General features: G+C 41.6%; 3 protein-coding genes across 3 annotated transcripts; 1 reads left to right on the top strand and 2 right to left on the bottom strand.

Moving 5' to 3' along the window:
- Positions 1-5,982: 5,982 nt before the first annotated feature.
- On the bottom strand, positions 5,983-7,871 carry LY79DRAFT_520929 (GAT domain-containing protein; the record flags this gene model as incomplete). The annotated part of the gene is made up of 5 exons (XM_060555291.1): positions 5,983-7,059; positions 7,116-7,490; positions 7,552-7,587; positions 7,643-7,722; positions 7,805-7,871. 5 exons carry the CDS (start codon positions 7,869-7,871, stop codon positions 5,983-5,985), a joined length of 1,635 nt encoding a protein of 544 aa, XP_060411365.1.
- An 8,565-nt stretch (positions 7,872-16,436) lies between these two features.
- LY79DRAFT_309457 (uncharacterized protein) lies at positions 16,437-17,353 on the top strand. Its single transcript, XM_060552328.1, has one exon. It carries the CDS (start codon positions 16,680-16,682, stop codon positions 17,178-17,180), a length of 501 nt encoding a protein of 166 aa, XP_060411364.1. The 5' UTR covers positions 16,437-16,679; the 3' UTR covers positions 17,181-17,353.
- Positions 17,354-17,525: 172 nt separating this feature from the next.
- On the bottom strand, positions 17,526-19,153 carry LY79DRAFT_671891 (UBX domain-containing protein; the record flags this gene model as incomplete). Its single annotated transcript, XM_060563986.1, has 2 exons — positions 17,526-18,950; positions 19,016-19,153. 2 exons carry the CDS (start codon positions 19,151-19,153, stop codon positions 17,526-17,528), a joined length of 1,563 nt encoding a protein of 520 aa, XP_060411363.1.
- Between the last annotated feature and the right edge of the window lie 468 nt (positions 19,154-19,621).

The raw sequence follows: 19,621 nt of genomic DNA, 5'->3' as shown, positions 1-19,621 counted from the left end.
GGTTGTGCGCAGGGTGAGATGTCGATGCCCGACAGGCGGACCAGTGACTGCCGACCAGACAAGAGACAGAGGAAGAGGGAGGAGGAGGAGAAAGACATGGCATTTTTGGAGCCAGGCGGTGGGAGTGAGGAACGGCAGGGTGAGGTGCAAAAAGTGTGAGGAATTGGACGTGGATGGAACCAAGAGAAGGGGAAGGAGGTCCAAGTCAAGGGACGTTTCGCAAGAATGTCCCAAAAAGGCAATGCAGTTTCCAGCAACATGATCCCGGCAGGGCCTGAAAAGAGGGTCGCCCCCACATGGCCAATGCGGGGTTTGAAGCAATCCGAGCATTGCTGTCGTCCGCATGCATACCGCGAGACTAGGGTTCGCATAAGCGCATACCATTCTAAGGAACCTACCCACCTGTAATCACGCTCCCACGCATTCCTATTCTTGCATGCCCATCCCATTCTAATTTCCCAAGGTCCCGGCAAGCTGGAATGCGATTGAGGTTGCCGTTCATTATAATGTCGGTATCAGTACCCACTACGGGCATGACATGCTGATTGTGAGCCCCATTCATTCCCAACTACCTATCATTCTGTCGTGGCATTAGACAAAGGCAACGATGCCAGCATGGCAATGGAATCGATATACCTAGCAGGCTGCACGAGACTGCAGCGTCGTTGTGTCGCTGTCCCTTCAGCAAACTGACTATTGAACACTTCATTCACAGTTATCGCCTGCAACTACAAACTGTGTGTCTCCGACTGAGTTCACCGTCCGTACCCCGGGCATCACTGGATGATGACAGTCTTGTCAAAACTACTTCTATTCGCGGCCTCCTGCTTCGTGAGTCCCATTCCACCGAAGTGTCACCCTCGGTCCCCAGTCTTGCCAGCATATACCCAACATACGAATGTTGGTCCTCCTGGATGTCGGCACCGGTGGCGTGTCATCCTGACTAGCAGCCCGGGGTGTCGTGTCAGTCGGGTCAGCTTCCTCCACCCACCTCCCTTGCCTGTCACCTGGATCACGGTCCAATCGCGAGCCATGCCGCGGACGGATGTATAGTTGAAGGTGCAGAATATTCTTGGCGGCAGGACAAGTGTTGCAGTGGCTGGTCTCAACTGTCGTCCTCGGGGCCCAGTCGGTGGTAACAGCAGACAACAGTAATCTGAGGATACACATCCCATGTCAACTTGATTTGGCCACCCGTTTCCTCCGCTTGCATAGTGTAATCTCGCCCTCAAGCCAAGGACCCTTTTTCAACAACTTCGGTGCAGTCCACGGGTTTCAACAGGCAGGCAAGTTATTCAGGGCCGGCATGAGAACTCGGACTAGTTCATAGACTCAACTATAGTTGAGTTTGACCAGACCGAGGTGAGGTCAGCATCATCGATAAACCATACTGGAATCGGAAATATTCTGTTATCCGGGCCGGTACCCGCTAGCAAATAGACTAGATGCGATTTGCTCGTCTGATTTTGCATATGGATGGATCCCTGCAGCATTTGTTGTCAAATAGGGAGCCCCGGATCTGCCGCACCACCCAGTCATCGGCATCCCACTCACAATGCGTGCCTCCGCACGCTGGAATGCCTATCCTGCCTGACGAGAGTTGATCGCTTCTGCTACACTTTGTCTACATCCATCCTGCGGGGCCCGAGGATACTGCTTTTACATTGGTTATGCATTCGTCCTCGCCGACATTCAACATGTCGACGAGGGGCAGCCTACCAGTCGAAGAGCAAAAATGCTACTCGGCCCAGCTTTTGTCGACCGTGTCGTCCGGCATCCTGTTACGTGCGCAAGGCAGGACTTGGTTTCTGTTATGTTCGGGGTGCACTATAGGGGATAGGACGGATCTCAGAGCATGCGTCCCGCATCTAATCCCCAGTGGGCTTGGTTGGTTGCATACCATCACTACTTGCCGCATATTTGTTCATGTGCGTCGCATACGACTACTTATGCATGCACAGGCTGAGCGAGCCGCATTGGGCTCGAGTCGCGATGTCGGTGTCAAGGAAAACGTTGACAGGCCACAAGCAGGTCGGCATGCATGCGGTGAGGTCTCTAACACCGTTTAGGTAAATGGCCCCGCCGCCAGCTGCCGCAAAGGTAACATTTTCCTACCTCCGTACCTAGCGGGAGCTAAACTCTTCTGTGGATCACTCACAATTGTCGCGGCTCGCAACCCCACAGACTACTGCCATCATCAGCCCCCTCCGGCGAGCATATCGCTCTCTCGAGTTGGTTGCTTTGAGTACCGCCTTCAACACAGAGCGGTGGTGCCTAAGTCATGCTTAGACAAATATGCATGTATACATCCGTCCAAAAGCCCCTTTTCCGCGTCAAAACACGGCTGGTGGCCTTGGTTCCCGAACAGAGTTGCGGACTCTGACACGGCCCGTCCAGAGCCTTATACAGTAGGCTGTCATGGTTCGCACACATCGATTTCAGGGAGGCTCGACGCGATCAACCAAACCTATGCTTGATCCGTGTCATTTTCCCGGAAACACCCAAGACGGACGCACAGAGCCCGAGAAAGCACAATTAGCGTAATGTAATGTAGACTAGGCGAAGGCGGTCGATCTCTTGTTCCATCAGCCGCATCGTCTGATCTCCGTCCAAATATTCCAGAGATGCGAGTGGTCCACTGGACCCATGCAAAGTTCCCTGCACAAGCAACCCGCACCAAGGTTTTTTCCACGTTGTATCCTGGCTGACCGGTCCTTGACGAACTTTCTTCACCAATCACTCCTTTGTGGGCAACCGGCAGGCCTTGACCCCTTGTCTCGAAGATGTCTACGAATAAGCTGACACACGTCCAGATCGGTAACTGGTTTTTTTTTCTCTTCTCTGGTCAGGACAACTTGGGTTGAACAGGGTCGCCCTTGACGTCGTGATCGGACCTACCAGCCCCCCCTCCCCCATCTTGAAGCCGCCTCAGTTCCAACTCGGGCGACACGAGCATTATACCGGCTTCAAGCCTGTTCATTCCCAACGCCTGACTAGACTCGCGGTATTTTCTCTTATGAGGCGTCGTTGAAACAAGGCTGACAGAGAGAGAGCTCCCCCCACTCTCTAAAAAAAGTCGGAATGTGACAACTGTTCAGGCCAGACTCCACCTAGGATGGCATGCTACTCTAGAAAGGTGCCTGAACCGTCGTAATTGAATTTGATCTGAGTCTGTCTAGAACTGCTTTGCGGTGACAATACGCCTCTATGCCTCACGCCTACCTAGCACAATGGTTGCTGGTTTGGTATTGTTGGCGTATCGTCAGCAGCAATGTCCAAGGCGGCCATCGGACAATGTGCGAACTACTGGTTCAACTCACTCGTTGTCCAGTCGATAGTCGCAGGAGGTACATTGAGAAGAATGCCGAACTTTCAAGAGCCCACGTGGACGCAGAGATGTGAAGCCTGATGGCTATCTTTCTTTCATTTCATCCTGACCGGCTAGGGGCTACGAGAGCTGATAGTTGGGCTTGACGACGTCACAGCCCGATGGCCTCTCGCATGCAGAAGGTGACGCATATCGGAAAGCTACTCTGGCCTATTTCGATTTCACCCACGAACAATGCAAGCTTTTGATATGACTTGCATAAAGTCGCCGCCAGCGCGTTGACCCGAACAATCGCAACACGTAGATGCTGACTTGGAGTTATCTGTCCAGACAGCAAAGAAATGGGTGTCAATGTCACTCTAGGGTACTTAAGATATTTACACACATTCTTCCACCACATACGACCATACCCACTGGAGAACTCGGGATCCCGTCCGCTCTCCCATAGATAAGCCAGTGAGGGCCGGATTAGTAGTTGGGTCGGTGACGACCAGCGAATACCTGGTGTTGTATGTCAATTTTTTTGCTTTGTTCATCTTCATTCTCCCCTCAACGGAGGAAATGAAGTACCTTTTCACCCTAGGTAACAGGTTCGATGAGCTCCTGTTTTATAAAATTGCGGCCTTGCATTTATTGTCAGAGCCATTGTGTCTGTGGGGCCAGTAAGTCAGACGCATTCTCCAGGAGGTAGTGCTGGGCACGAGAAACCAACATTTCCAGTGCCGTGGTCTTTTTTCCCGTTCAACAGAAGACAACAATGTTTTAGACCTACATGGCATCTCGATGTTCCCGAGAGAGAATCATCACCAATAAACGATCAGGAGCCCGCACTATTCTATCAGCCCTGACCTTAAGGCAACCCGGCAGGACGTCAGGGCATATTTCCTCTATATTATCAACTCATAAAGACGAAATTATTTGACTCGTCTTACTTTCTCACCCCCTATGTCCTGTTTGTCCCTTTGATGAGGCGGCAGTAAATGGCGAACCCCCATAGATACGCTTTTTTGCGAAAGCAGCCGAAGTCGCGGTTCGCGGCTACATGTCGCTTGATAGGCAAAATCGACCTTACGACCTGTCGTATATAGAGCCGTCGTGTCCAGTGCTACGTGAAGCGCCGGGTTACTGAGAGTAGTGGTCGAGAGGCCGTCTCAGTCTTCCTCGCCAAGGTAGAAAGGCTGCGTAAAAGTTGAGATAGCACATTCTTTGCTCGTTCCAGGCCGATTAAATCGTGCGGGAAAGCATGCAGCAGCCCGCCTGCTTGATTTCAGCTCCCCTTTCTTACGCAAGAAGGTCACTAGGGGTGGCAGCGATAACCAACAGCAGGGCAGGTTTAAGAAGATAATTTATCCGTTGCATACCAGGCCGACGCATGCCGCTGCTGTATGTGTTCGGTTCAGAGTCCACGGACTGGATTATCCATCAATAAAAAAAAGGTCAACCCACAAAGTCCCCGGTGCAGAACGATGTTAGACTCAAAGTGAAGGGAGCCTACTTCCGTCGAAAACAATAGGGAAGTTTTCAGCTTATAGTGCTCATAGTGTCGTGGGGAGGGACAGGAACGTCTATAGATCGAAGACGGCATACATTGCATCCACCCCCCATCCCGTTGGAAGATAGGGGTAAGACCTAGTCTTTTGGTATACACGGTACATCCGGAACACGAGAGGAAAATGATATGGCGTACGTCTTTCATCTCTCTACCTATCTTCGTCGACTCTATCCACTTGCTTTTTCGTCCGTCATCGACCCTCCCGTCCATAGTACGCATAGTCCTCCCTTCCCGCTCCTAGGTCGCATGTCTGCCAAGTCCTGCATATCACAGTACTCAAGAATACGATGAACATTTCCCTTTCAAACAAACATCAGATGACAAGCTAAGTCAGAAGGGTAAGCCAGCGGCCGGAATCAGGCAAGTATGACACAGGGTCTCATAAACCTGTCGACCACAGGTCACTAAAGGGGCAACGGCTTTCGAGGAAGACATAGACCAGAAAGACAACATAGAGATAGACCCCCCAAAGACTAAGCAAGAGCTTCAATCATCAGCAAGGAGTGCCAAGAACGAGGAACCAAGTGGCTGGGTCTGGATCATTACCTAGCCAGCAACAGCATTCTCCTCCGCCCCCTCTCTCCCCAATGAGCCCACTGCCTATTCTGAGAAGCACGATTGCTTCTTTCCTTACAAGACACAATACCTGACCGCACCAGTTCCCGAGCGGTAGCGACTTGCCGATCTAAAGCTAAAAGCATACCAATGCCCCCGATTCTTTGTATGTGTTGCGGAAAGGGCGTGGCACCGTCATGATGAAGCATGCAGAAGAATACTGGTTGGGAATTCATCGCGAGGGGTACACAACCCGTCACCTGCCAAATATATATGCCAAGTAGATGAAGATATACAATATCAGAACCCAAAAGTAAAATGATAAGATTCGAAAAAGACCTAAACAAGAAGAAGAGGGAAAATGGCAGAACAAGGTGAAGATAAACAGTCCGATTTCATTTAGGTTTCCCTAGCCAGACGCCGTGCTTTGCTGATGCCTATACCCAAAGATTCTAACTCTGCTCCTTGAGTTGGCGAATCTCTCTTAATCTGCAATCGCATTACAGACAGACGTCCATCCCTGCCGATTAAGGCTGAGAATCAATCACTATAGAACTTGATGATGATTGACACGCCTGATTAACATGCGACAAAAAAGCATAACATGACCCAGCCCTCCATTGAGCCCACAATAGAAATCAATACCTGTACCCTGATTCTTTTTCTTGGAGCTTTTGGGGGTCGATTCATAAAGGTCGTCGTCCGAGTCTTCGTGGAGTGTCTCGGCGCGATTCCTGAAATTGCTGCTCTGAATAGGATTACCACTCAGGGGAGCAGGCGTGGTGGCAGCGTCAGCACCATGCATTGTAATCTTACCCAGAGCACTGTCCTGCCGTCCCAGATAGCTTGGGGTGGAGTTGAAGCCCGGGTGGTGGGGTTCCAAAGCCAGTCGCGGCTCCTCAGCATAAATCCCCGCCGCACTACCGGATCCTCCAGGTCTGCTCGAGGAAGAGTACCTATCTTCCTGCTGGGGATCTCTGAACGGATCCTGATCTTCCACGGAGTATTGCTGTTGCACTTTTGGCGGAGGGCCGGGAGGCGGCGCGAACGACTCCAATGCTTTCCCCTTGCCGTTGCCTTCAGCTAGCCTGGTTGGTATAGGAGGAGCCGGGGTCGAACTAGAGGACGACGACTGCGCCTGGTGCCAGTCTAGCGGACGGTTCGGGTGCTGGTGTTCAGCCGTCTGAGTACTCACGGGGCTTGCGTTATCTGACCGTGGACCGATGCCGAGTTGCTTACGGGCGCCAAGAACTGCTCTCTGATGCTGGTTGAGTGCCGACTGGAGTTGTTCGTTCGTGTCGATTAGGTGTTCCATCGTGTCGTTGTCAGGGGAGGGGTTCTCTGCCACCATATACATCTGTATGCTTCTTGAGGCGCTCTGGCATCTGTCGGAGAACTCCTTGATTAAGTCGTTGTCGATCACTTCTTGGGGAGGCGTGTTAACTACAACCTGAGACAGAAGCTTAGCAGACGTCCTCGCTTCCTCCAGTCTGCTCGCTAACTCCACAGGATCGGGCAAAGTCCGGTTGGTATGGCTTCGGGCAAAGTAGTTCTGAGAGTGGGGGTTGAATGGTGGAGCATTCATCGTCCGAGGCTCGGGTCCTGTCGTCGGTTGTCTTGGGTTCTAGCGAGGCATGTCAGCTGGATGAATGATGGAGACTGGCTTGAAAGAACTCTTACGCCATATTGCTTGTAACTACGCTCTTTCTCTTTCTTCCACATGGAAATCAGCTCCCCAAGCCCTTGGTCATCAGCTTTGGTGGCCTCAAAGGTATCCAGCGTCTCCGACAGTATTTGTCTGACGCTGGGGTCGCGTGTAGATCGGTATAACTCCTTGACGGTATCGGCGAACTTCTTGTCCATGTTGCGCGTGAAGGTCGGGCCGGGGTTGTCAGTCAGGATACGGATGAGCATGATCGCATTGTACTGCCACGAGGATTTGGCATGGTTGTCCTTGGCCAAGTATTTACGGATGACACGCGCACACTCAGCGGCGGCGACAGGGGAAGACTCGACAGCATCGACGATGGGCGGAAGGTAGAGGACTTCATCACCCTGGAATACCGGTCAGTAAGCGACTTGACAGGATTTGAGGATATGACAAGGACGAGCCTACCTGAGCATTGGGGCCTCCGGATTCGCAGAATTGTCTCTAAGGACGAGGTAAGCAACGGCTATTGGGCTTGGAAGGACGGGATTTTGCGTACCACACTGCGCGTAGCGATAGCTTCGGGCGTCTCGTACTGCGGGTCCGACGACGCCGACGCATCGCCGGGTCCACTGAAGGCTTGCGGAGAGAGACGTCAATCAGCACTATCTCGGCGATGCCCATGCCGGAGAGGACAAGAGGCAGAGCGCTCTCAACTCACTATTTGTCGTTCGCTTCTTGAAGGTGCTCATCATGCGGTTAACGCTAAGCCCCTTCATGGCCTTCATCTTTGCGGTCGTGGTCTGGACAGGCGTGGAAATCAAACGAGGTGGGGGGGAATGGATTCGGGGCACGGATCGGATGCAAGGACCCTCACTCAGATGGGCAAGGGATGGGCCGACCGGTTCGAAGCCGAGGAACCGGACGATGGGAAAGGACGGCGGAAGCTATCGCTACGACCACGTTGACAGGCGATGACGGATGTCTGTGTCAAGGTTTCGTGCAGAAGCAGAATCGCAGCAATGCGGGAGGGCGCGAGTGCGTGTGGCAGAAGTTTGAAGAAAGAAAATAAGCAGGGCCTGTTACGAGCTGCAGGCTGGAGGTGACGCTCGGAGGTAAGCTGGCAAAAAGGGAGGTAAGGCAAGGTGGGACGGGCTAGACGAACGGGGGGTTATCTTAAATTAATCTTCAGCCCAGTGTCCCGCGCCGGTCCACGGGGTCCTTTTTCAAGCGTGTATGGGTTTGCGTCGTAGTGCGTGCGCGTGAGGAGGTAGCGTCAAGCTGACGGCGGCGCCAGCAAGGGTCAAGGTCGGGTGGGTTTGTCTGCGCCTCCTTACGTGCGTAGCGGAAGTGACTGCGACTACCTCTTAGGTAGGTATTGAGTGGCAGCAGCGGCAGCGGCAGTCTCGAGTTTTGCGGATGCCGACGGGCCTGTTTGGTACCTTGAAAGTATATGCTTGCTATGAGGCGCCGTGGTCACTCGCCGTTGCCGGGAGCTGGATTTGGAGAGGTGCGTCGTTTGATTAGACGGCATGGGAGGGATGTAAGTGTCCGAGAGGTCGGTGAGGTGAGTGAGCGAGCGAGCGAGAGTGCTTGTATGTAGTTGTTCCTGGCAAACAATCTCCGTGTGCTACCTTACATAGGTGCTGATAAGTGTATAACAGAGCGCCTCGCAGTATTGCCCTCAGTGCAATCTGCATGGGTTGTGTAGAATCCGAATTTGTGCGCACCTACCTAGGTAGGTAGGTAGGTATGTGAAAAACAGACAGCGTATCGTCAGCTGAGGCTTCTGCCCGAGGTGAAGCCTGTTGCTGCCCTCTCCGAAGCTGCCCAGCAAGCGTGACGACGGCCAAAAGGCAAAAACGATGGTTGAGACAAAGTCGGTAGTTTAAGCTACCGCTTACCTACCTACCTACCTACCTACCCAAGGTAAGGTAAGGTACTGTTAGGTAACTGTCACGCAGGATATTGCCGACCGACACCGCTTTCCGGAACGACGTCGCTTATTAATCTGACCCTTGCTCCTGAATACAGATACTTGCGGCAGAATCCACTAAGTGAGGCAATATTTAAGGAACATAGATTATAGTACTATAGATAAAAGAAATAAGCCACTTTTAACTATATAAATTACCCCTAAATATACTACTTAATAATAGTTATAAGCCTAGCTTTAACTTAATTTATAAGTAATAATAACCCTACTATTATAAAGTAGTATACACTTAGAAATACTTTTCTTAAAACTAATACTTTTTTTTAACTTTATTTTACACCTATAATACCTTTAGAAGTAATAGTAAGTCTACTAACTAATATTTACCTTTATAGCCTTTTAACTATATATAAAGATTAGTTCTTATAGTATATAAAGCTTTACTTTTATACTACTTAATATAAAGTCTAGTAATTTATTAATCTAGATAGTAAAAAGGAGCTCTTAAGCACTTAGGAGCGCCTATGCTAGCTAAATATATTATAAAGTAAAACACTAAATACTAAAGGTAATATAAAGCTAACTTTATAAGCTAGAATAACCTCTTAGTTAGCTAGTAAATAAGGTAGTAAGGCTAAGAGCTTATTTAGCTAGTAGTACTTACTATTAATAATAAAGTAATAAAGTAAAAATAAATTATTACTATAAGTAATTTATTCTTTACTAAGCTAAGATATATAAATAGTAAAAGGTAAATAACTTATTATTAAGCTAGGTTAATACTATAGTTATAAAAGAGATTATAAAAGGTATATAGCTATAATTACTAAATAATAATATTAACTTTACTCTTTATATAACTATTTTAGAGATTAAATAATAATATACTTCTTTTTATAATATAGTAAGTAATATAGCCTATAATAATTATAATAAGACTCTTATATATACCTTATTAATAAATAACTTATTTACTTAGCTTAGAGAATAGTATACTACTTAATAAAGGCTAAAGTATATAGTATCCTTAAGATCTAAGGCACTCTTCTAATTAAGACCTTCTTATATACTATTAAGTAGTAAATTACTTTCTCTTAGGTAATAGTAAGCTAAATAACCTTATAAAGACTAAATAATATAAGGGATAATAAATAACCTTAAGAGAATATAGTAAGTTACTAAGTAATTTACTATAATAATACTTATAAAATCCTATAAAGTAACAAAGGTATATATAACCTTTATAAAGAAAAGTAAACTATAAGATAAAAGTAGTACTTTAATGCTTTATAAGAGGTCTAACTACCTATAAAACCTATTAACTATAAGTATATTAAGTATATACTCTCTAGTAAGTTAAGGATTATTTAGGCTAACCTAAGTAAGTAAGTAGTAAAGGCTATTATTATAGAGCTTTTAAAGCTAAAGTAGTTAAACCTTAGGGGTAAAGTATAAAAAAGTAAAAAAAAGGGGATTTAACTTCTTTTACCTATAAGTACCTTTATTATAGTTACTATTAACCTTTACTTATTTAGTAAAACCTTAGCTATACTTTCTTTAACTCTTAGTGTATTCTTAACCTTATTATTAGCCTATATACTTTTAGTAAAAGCACTATTCTTAATAACTATAAAGGCCTTTATATTATAAATAATAAGTTACTTCTTAACCTAGCTTTTATAAAATAAATATAAATAATTATTATATTAAATTAGGTATAATATTTTACCTTATAGAAGATATAGTATATATATTATAAAGAACCTCTTTAATAGTATAAGAGGGCTAGGTATAGAGGACTTAGGCTAAAAAATATAGCCTTTATTCTAGATTTTATATTAATATTACCTTAGAAGGTCTAATTAGGAAGGCAAAGTATAGTATTAAGAATATAACTATACTCTTTACTTTAGAAACCTAAAAAGAATATAACTATAAAAAGCTAGTATATAAAGGTAACTTATCTTTTTTAAATATAAACCTCTCTTTTTCTATCTTAGGCTATTATATAGCCTTATTCTTATAGCCTTGCCTTGTTAGTAAATATATAAGTGTTTATAACTTATTTTACTATTAATAAATACACTAGTAGACTATAGTAATAATACCTACCTTTAGTACCTTTAGAGTAGGCATCTAGGCCTAAAGTACTTATAATACTCTAGGTTAATACTTAGGGGTAAAAATTAAAGGACTATCTTATATTAAATATAAGTATTATACTATTACCTATATAAGTAAAGTAATTTTAAAGTAAGCCTCTAAAGACTATTAATTTATTATATTATTATATCTCTTAGGATCTCTTTAACTTCTTAACTAGATTTAACTACTTAAAGTAGCTTATATACTTAAGAAATAAGTATACTACTTAGCTCTTTAGAGTTATACTTCCTAGAAAGACTATAATAATATATTCTTAGTTATCTATAGATTTATTACTTAGGTTACTTAGTAGTAAAAGGTTAATATTTATAAGATTTACTAAGATAAAATATATTAGTTATTAGTATTAAAGGAGATATAGAGTATAAAAGATAAATAGTAAAGCTTAAGATAAATATAAAGCTTCTTCTACTAAATATAAAAAGCCTATAGGCAGTAAAAAAAAGTAAAGTAAAAAATTATTACTTATATAGTAAAATACTCTTGTCTTCTAGACTACCCTATAAACTATAGCTAGAGGTAGCACTTATAGTAATCTATATATATAATATAAGCCTTCTCTATATTATAACTAGACTTTACTTATTAAGAAAAAGAGGCCTAGTTTAGATAGTACTTTTACTAGTAGGCACTAGTGTATATAGTAGTATTATAGTATAATCTTTTTTTACTAGGATAAATATATATATATAGATATTAAGCTTATTTATTAATAAGTAACTATAAGAAAGGTATTTAGAAAAGATAATTTAAAGTTAAACTATAAGGGTATATTAGATACCTAGTAGGATATATATAAAATATATATAACCTTTATAGGATTTAGGTACCTTTACTATATAAGGTAATTATTATATATAATATACGCTTTAATAAATAAAGTTCTTTTAAAGTAAAAAAAAAAAGTAATATAATAGTAAAGTTAAAAGTAAAAAGTATAGTTAAAATTATTAAAATAAAGACTATAAGTAAGATATAATAATAAATATACTTAGGTTAATAAAAGTAATAATAATAGTATTAAAATAATAGTTACTATAATATAAATAATAATCCTTTATTAAGTAATACTAAAGTAATTACTTAAGATATTAAGTAATATAACTAAGTATTACTATAAGAGGAAAAGAAGAGGTATAGACTCTAAGATAACACTAGGCCCTAGTAATCTAAATACTAAGACACCTTATCCTCTAAAATTAGTTAACTAGTGTAATACTTAATAATAGTTAAGTAGTAGATTATATAATAAGGCTAAGTACTATAGTATAAGAAGGATTATAACCTTATATAAAAAGGTCTTTTAACCTTTATACTACTAGATAATAACTAGTGTTCTAAAATAGTAAAGATATATAATTAATATATAGCTATATATTAACCTAATATCTAATCTAAGAGAAGTAAGGCTAAGAAATAAAAATAAGCTAATAATAAAGGCGCTCTTTAGTATATAAAGTATAGTTAACTTTAGTATACTAAAGTATAGACTAGGAGTAAGGCATCTACTAGTACCTCTAAGGGGGTATTCTTTTGTCCCTTAGTTAAAGAAAAGACTAAGCCCTAAGAGCTTCTTTATAACCTTCTTAAATAATTAATAAAAAGCAAAAGCTAAAGTAAGTAATAGGCACTATATACTATATACTATAGTAAATATAGTAATATATAAGCTAATAACCTATTATATACTATAAATATTAAATAAGAAGTAATATTATTATAATAATCTTATAAGACTACTATAGATACTAAAGAGTTAATTAAGATACCTCTAGACCTTTATTAACTACTATAATAAGTAATAGACTATAAAATTATAGAACTAAGGTGTCTTAAAGTGTTTAAGGTAATTAATAAGCAAGATTTACTACTAGGAATAAGGCTTCTCTTATTAAAGTAGGTATAAATATATAATAAGATCTAGAAGAATATCTTAACTATAGTAAGGCATAAGTTATTATAAGGGAAGATATATAAGAAAAAACCTCTTTCTTTAGATATATATAGTAACCTTTATAGTATAAACCTTTTATATAGTAATAGCTATTACTATATAATTTAACCTTAAAGTTAAGTAACTTAATATAGTTAATATATTTCTTAATACTAAAAGAGACTTATTAAAAAGCTAGTATACTATAAGCTACTACTAGGTTATTAGTAAAAAGAAAAGTAGTATTATTATATAAGCCTTATATAGGTTATATAATATACCTCTTCTTTAGTTTAAGAAGTTTATAAAGATACTAAAAAGCCTAGGACTTTATTATTAAAGGAAGACCTTTGTCTCTTTATTTCTAAGGAGTATACTATATATATACTCTTTTATATTAATAATATTCTTATTATATACCTAAAAAAAGTAAGAAGGTAAAAGAAGTAATTATTATAAGGCTAAAAAAGTATATAAAATAAAGAACCTTAGAGAAGTAAAGTAGTATCTAGGTATTTATATTATATATAATAGACCTAACTAGAAGATATACTTTTACTATAACTAATATATCTATAATATAGCTATAAAGTTTAAGTGTATAGACAGGATTTCTCTTATAACACTACTACTAATAATAGACTTTCTCTAAAACAAGGGGACAGTAACACTAGTAAAAGTAAAACTATTTTAAGAGATAGTTAGATTAATTCTATATACTACTATAATAATCTAGCTAAATATAGTATTTATTTACTTACTCTTTCTAGGTACCTAATAAACCTAAGTATATACTATATTTAAGTAGTAAAGTAGTATATTTAATACCTTTTTTATACCTTATATTTATTAATATACTTTAGTATCTTAGGAGGTATATAACTCCTCTATATAAGTAATACTTCTTTTACTAATAATATAATTACTTACTAGTTATCCTAAAGGTATATTATATATCTTTTAGTAGCCTAATCTATTAAAAGTAACTTACTAAGTAATAGTTATAATATTAATAACTAAAGCTAAGCTTCTTACTCTTAACTATATAACTAAAGAGCTTATTACTTAAAATACCTCTTTTATAATATTTACCTTAAATTAAAAGATAATATATAGGTAGTATAATATAATAACTAATAGATAATTTACTTAGTTATAAAGGAAAAAAAAGAATTATAATATAACTTTACTATATTAATATTTAAAATATATAGCTATAAGAGGTCTATATAAAAGTAAAGTTAATATTATATATCTACTAATAAATAAAATACTAGTAAATAAACTTACTAAGAATCTCTTATAAGCTAAATTTAAGCACTTTAGAGTACTCCTTAACTTATAAGATATATAGTATATAGTAAGATAAAAAGAAATAAGGACCTAATTAATAAATAACAAGAAAAGTAAAAGTAAAAACTTCTCTAAAATTAAATAATAGCCTAGGGCTAAGGGGCCTAAGCTAAAGTAAAAATTAAAAAATAGCCTATAGGCTAAAGAGCCTAACGTTTTAAAAAAGTAAAAATAGCCTAAGGGCTAAGAAGCCTATTATTAATAAAGGAAGGTATCTATATAATTATCTAAGAGATAATAAAATATAAAGTAAGTCCCCTATATAAGAGGGAGCTTACTAATAAAGCTATTAAGGTTAACCTATATATAAGTAGCACTAATAAAGACACTATAATATATATAAGGACTAATAGGGAAGCTAAAGGAACACTTAGGGTAATAGCCTCTATAAAGGGATCCTTAAGGCTACCTACTCTATTATATACCTCCTCTTTCTCCTTTTCTTTCTCTTCTTCTTTATCCTCTTCCTCTTTATCTTTATTAAAAAAGATAATTATAAGTAAAGTAGCCTTTTACTTCTTTAGGGTTTAAGGTAAAACTATTTATATATATAACTATATAGCTATAATTACCTAAAATAAAGATATATAAGTAAAAGTAACTATTATATAAATAAAAAGTAACTTACTTTATATAAGGCCCTTTTATTACTTAGAGTATATAAGAAGGTATTAGCTAGGCTAATAACCTTAGGGGTAAATAGTATATATATATACTAATATATAATATATTAGTAATATTTAAGGCTAAGACCTAAGAGACACTTACTATTAGATTAACCTATAAGTGTACTCCTTAAGTAATACTTATAAAGGCTAATAATAGTAGGTCTTTTTACTGTACTCTCCTAGTACTCTAGTGCCTTTATAAAGGTATTATTATTACTACCTAAATCCTCTTTAACCTTAGGAGATAATAGTAGGTTCTCTTTATTATTAGTATAAAGGTAAAAAGTAACTACTTTACTACTACTTTATTATCTATAAAATAAGTTAGTAATTAAGAAATAACTAAGTAATAATAAGTAGTAATATACTAGCTAAAGGTAAATCTAGGCCTAAGTTACTTAGCTTCTTTTAACTAAAGTTAAGAAGGCTAGTTTCTAGAGAGACTACTTATTATTACTTTTAAAAGTTATACTTATTCTTTAGTACTAAAATTAATTAACTAGTAATAAAATAATACTTATAAGACTTATTTATAGAAGGTTTTTACTTCCTTATAGACTTACTAAAGGTCTTCTCTTTTTCTTAAGAGAAGATAAAGTACACTTATAGTAACTATAGTAGTTATATAGTAATAAGACTACTATAGCCTTAAGGCCTATAGTAGCTATAAAAGTATATATATAAGCCTTACTAAAAGTAATAGTTTTATAAGATATTTAAAAAAAAAAAAGAATTAATAATTAAATAAAGTAGTATAATAATATAAAAAATAATAAGTTAAAGATTAATTATAATAAAAATAATAATATAACTTATAATTATTATTATAGTTATTAAAGAAAAAAAAAAAAGTAACTATAAATTTAGCCTTAAGGTAAATATTTACTAGTGTATAGGCTAACCTTATAGTAAGTAGCCTTACTAATAGGAACACCTAATACTAGAAGCCTATAATTATATAATAACTAGCCTTTTTACACTAAAAGAACTATTTTTCTTTTATATCTAGGCGTATAGTAACCTACGCTAACGCCTAAGGGGGTATATTACATAGGATATTGCTAACTAATACTGCTTTCTAGAATAATATTGCTTATTAATCTAACCCTTGCTCCTAAATACAGATACTTGCAGTAGAATCTACTAAGCAAGGCAATATTTAAGGAACATAGATTATAGTACTATAGATAGAAGAAATAAGCCACTTTTAACTACATGAATTGCCCCCTAAACGCACTACTTAATGATAGTAACACACATACCTAAGTACTTATACGCATACACTGTACTTTGTACACACCAAATGGCACCCTTGTCGCATCTGCCCAGGATAGGAAAGTGACACCAACCAGCGTTAAGTTCCAGGGTACTTTCTTGCTCACCGTCGCACCAGATTCTGCTCTTACGCCTCCCCCACTTTGGTTTCAGGAATGCATCTCGTTCGACGTTCCTCCTGCAGATTTCCTTTCAACCAGTTCTTGCATTACCATACATTTGGGCAACGCAGCCAGCTGGCAGTCTTCCAGAGCTGGTCTGGTAGATGGACTTCCCTTCCTTTTGCTGGAGAACGACTACGTCGATATCGGGGTGGCATAAATCAGAGACAACCCCCGTTTTGACGCATGCGGGTAAATGGGTCAGGCGAGATTCATGCGATAATCCAGGGTCCTCTTCTACACAAGATCGAACGGCCGTCCTGCCATGGTCTGCTTGCTCTGACTGGTCTGTCTCGACTGATACTTGGTTATCGACGACTTCATGTCCTTGGAATCCTTCTTTTGCTCTTTCTTTCGGCAAACAACAGTCTGGCAATGCCACTCTTGTCCCTGAACCCTCGGTGCCACCAGCGCCGTTCATTCCGTTCTCCTTAACACATTCTCTTCGGCTGAGTGCACTTACACTAGTCATTCATGTACGTCTGTCTGTCTGTCTCTCTGTCTATCTGCACAGCCTCCCACTTCCACGCAAGCACTTACTCTCGCACCGCTTACGTACATCGACCACAGCGCCACAGGACCCGCCGGATCGTGTCTTCTTTTGATCTTGTTACTTTGCGGACTACCGAGGCACCAGGCATCAAATGCCACGCAAATCACCACGTTTAGCGTCCTTGCATCACCAGGCTGCCTCTTTCCGTCTCCAACTTGTTCACCTCATTTGCTAGCCAAGGCGCTTCCCGCGGGACCCTCTCGGTCACAGCGTCCACGTGTACTCTGCGATCAGCTGATCATCACCTTTCGAAATTCGGGCATTGATTTACAAGTTCGTTATCGATCACTGGATATATGCGCAAACAGTATGGCGCGGCCGGCTATCGATTATGTGTTTTCCCGACCCGACATAAACTATATACGCTTGATCGGGTGCCGTGATGCACATGCATTGTCTAAGACAAGTTCTCGTCTCCTTCGTCTGACTCGTCGTCGGCCGACACGTCCTCCACAATTAGGTTTCCTGACCGCCCAATCTTCTGTGCCATCGTCTCCTCCTTGCTAGGCTCGTACACAATCCTGGGCATTACAGATGCGATACGGAACTGGTATGTGTGTTCGTAGTCTTCGGGTTGCACCGGCGCCTTTTCTGTAACCTCCTCAGGTGCGGTCAACACGTCGTAGCATTCCACGAATGCATAGAGTGATTCCATCGTGGTATCGTTTTGGAACCTGCGCACAATTCTCCCGGCGCCAGATGACTCGGGCATCTTCAAAGCAATCCGGACAACATCTTTGCTGCTCGCTGGCGGCTCGGCTTTCATTGTCGTAGCCCGCCAGCGTTTCCACTTCTCACGCTGTTCCCCGCGTCTTGCGGCAGCCTCGGCCTCTTCCTCGGCTTTCCGCGCAGCCTCCGCCGCAGCCTTTTCTGCTTCACGCCGTTGCCGTGCCCTCTCTCTGTCCTTGGCAAGCGAGCGTTCGTAGGCAGAATCTTGTTCGTTCCTGAGGCTCCGCGTCACTTCCTGCGCTGTTCTTTCAGCTCGAACGCCTGCCAAGTCCGGGGCATATTTGTCGAGGGCGGCCTGTGCCTCTGAAAGATATGTAGAGGCTGGCATAGGCCCAGCTAGGCGCTTGATGATACTCATTCTGGTGCTTCCTTCCTTGGGTGTGAGGCATACTATCGCCGAGAACGGGTACTTCGTGCAGTTGTATTCTTGGGCAACCTGGTATGCTTCCGAGTCCAGAATGTTGCCGCCCCACAAAATGATGTTGTTCGCTGGGTCGTTGATGAAGCTGACCACGTCCGGGGCCAACAAAGTCTCTCTTGTAAAGGATTCTGTGTCGTCGTGCTCGGGTGACATGAGGACGACGAGCAGAAACTTAAGCTCTTTTTTGGCCAGGTCTTGGGCCTGGGCAATGCCCCCCTCGAACCACGGTAGAACCGTATTTCCATACTCTTCTTCAAATTCACGCTTGAATCGCGCAGCAGTATCCCGGGGCATCAACATGCGGCGCCCGTTGGTGCTCCTAAGCCCAGTCCCGGGCCCACTTGTAATGGTCCGTGGCCGAATCTGCCTCGGAAGGAAATTGACTAGGTAGAGGACTGTACGGAAAATCTTGGACGCAATACTGTATCCGATGCTGAAGGGTGCCAACAGCAGCCCTATCAGAAAAGGCGGTCGGTGGACGATATTCGGCCGGGGAACGATGCGCGGCGCGGGGTCGGGACGGTCTCTTCGAGGAGCTTGCGGTCGACCTGCAGAGGCATGCAGGCTTTCTTGGAGGTTCTCGTGCCGTGCTGTCGTGCGAGGAATCTCTTGTGCCATGGCCTCTGCGACTGGGTCAGGACCTTCGCCGTCAAAAAACTTGGCGATGGCGATCTACGAACACGGTGATCAGCGCGACTGACAAAAGACGTGCGGCAGGTTCGTATAGCAGAACTTACTTGGACATTCCATTGCGATCGCTGCAGTAATGGTATTGCATCCTTGAGGTCTTGATTTGTGACACTAGTATACTGCTGTAGAGCCTCTTGCTGACTTGTCGACAGCTGCCCCAAGTCCAGATCTCCGCTCTCCGCCATGTTGACGGCTAGCCGTGGATGCAAGGCCAAGTATCAACAGGTTATGTTGCGATGGGTTGCAAATGTGATACTGAGCTCAACGGTCCATGGGTCAGGCGGTTGAGCAAGCCAACAAGTAAAGGTCGCGGTAGAGTTCAGATGTAGGAGGAACGGGCTGGTTATGGGCCAGGTAGCAAGTGGCTTGGTATCGGGAATTGCGCCTGAGAAGTTAAGATGGACAGCAGCTCGAACGGATCAAGTTTGGGAGATTGGCGGGAAGTCGACAGGTTGGTCAAAGGGTCAAAGGGTCTGGCAGGTGTTTGGCTATAGGAAAAGAAAGGCTGGATACCTACCCTAATGGGCTTTGATGGAAGCTAACAGGTGGGTGTCCAGTGACGACACTTGTCCACGGCTTCAGGGTGGAGGTGCCCGGGTAAGATAGACTATGTATGGTACTAAGACAGGTTGGTGGAAGGGTACCTAAGGTAG

This window comes from Colletotrichum navitas (genome assembly GCF_030913465.1).
Source record: "Colletotrichum navitas strain CBS 125086 chromosome Unknown LY79scaffold_56, whole genome shotgun sequence".
Classification (NCBI taxonomy): Eukaryota; Fungi; Ascomycota; class Sordariomycetes; order Glomerellales; family Glomerellaceae; genus Colletotrichum; species Colletotrichum navitas.
The sequence above is the reverse complement of the archived record's forward strand: the minus strand, read 5'-3'. Positions and strand labels throughout refer to the sequence as shown.

Coding starts and splice junctions, on each gene's coding strand:
- LY79DRAFT_309457 (XM_060552328.1), top strand. CDS start 16,680: ATGGACTTCCCTTCCTTTTGCTGGAGAACGACTACGTCGATATCGGGG.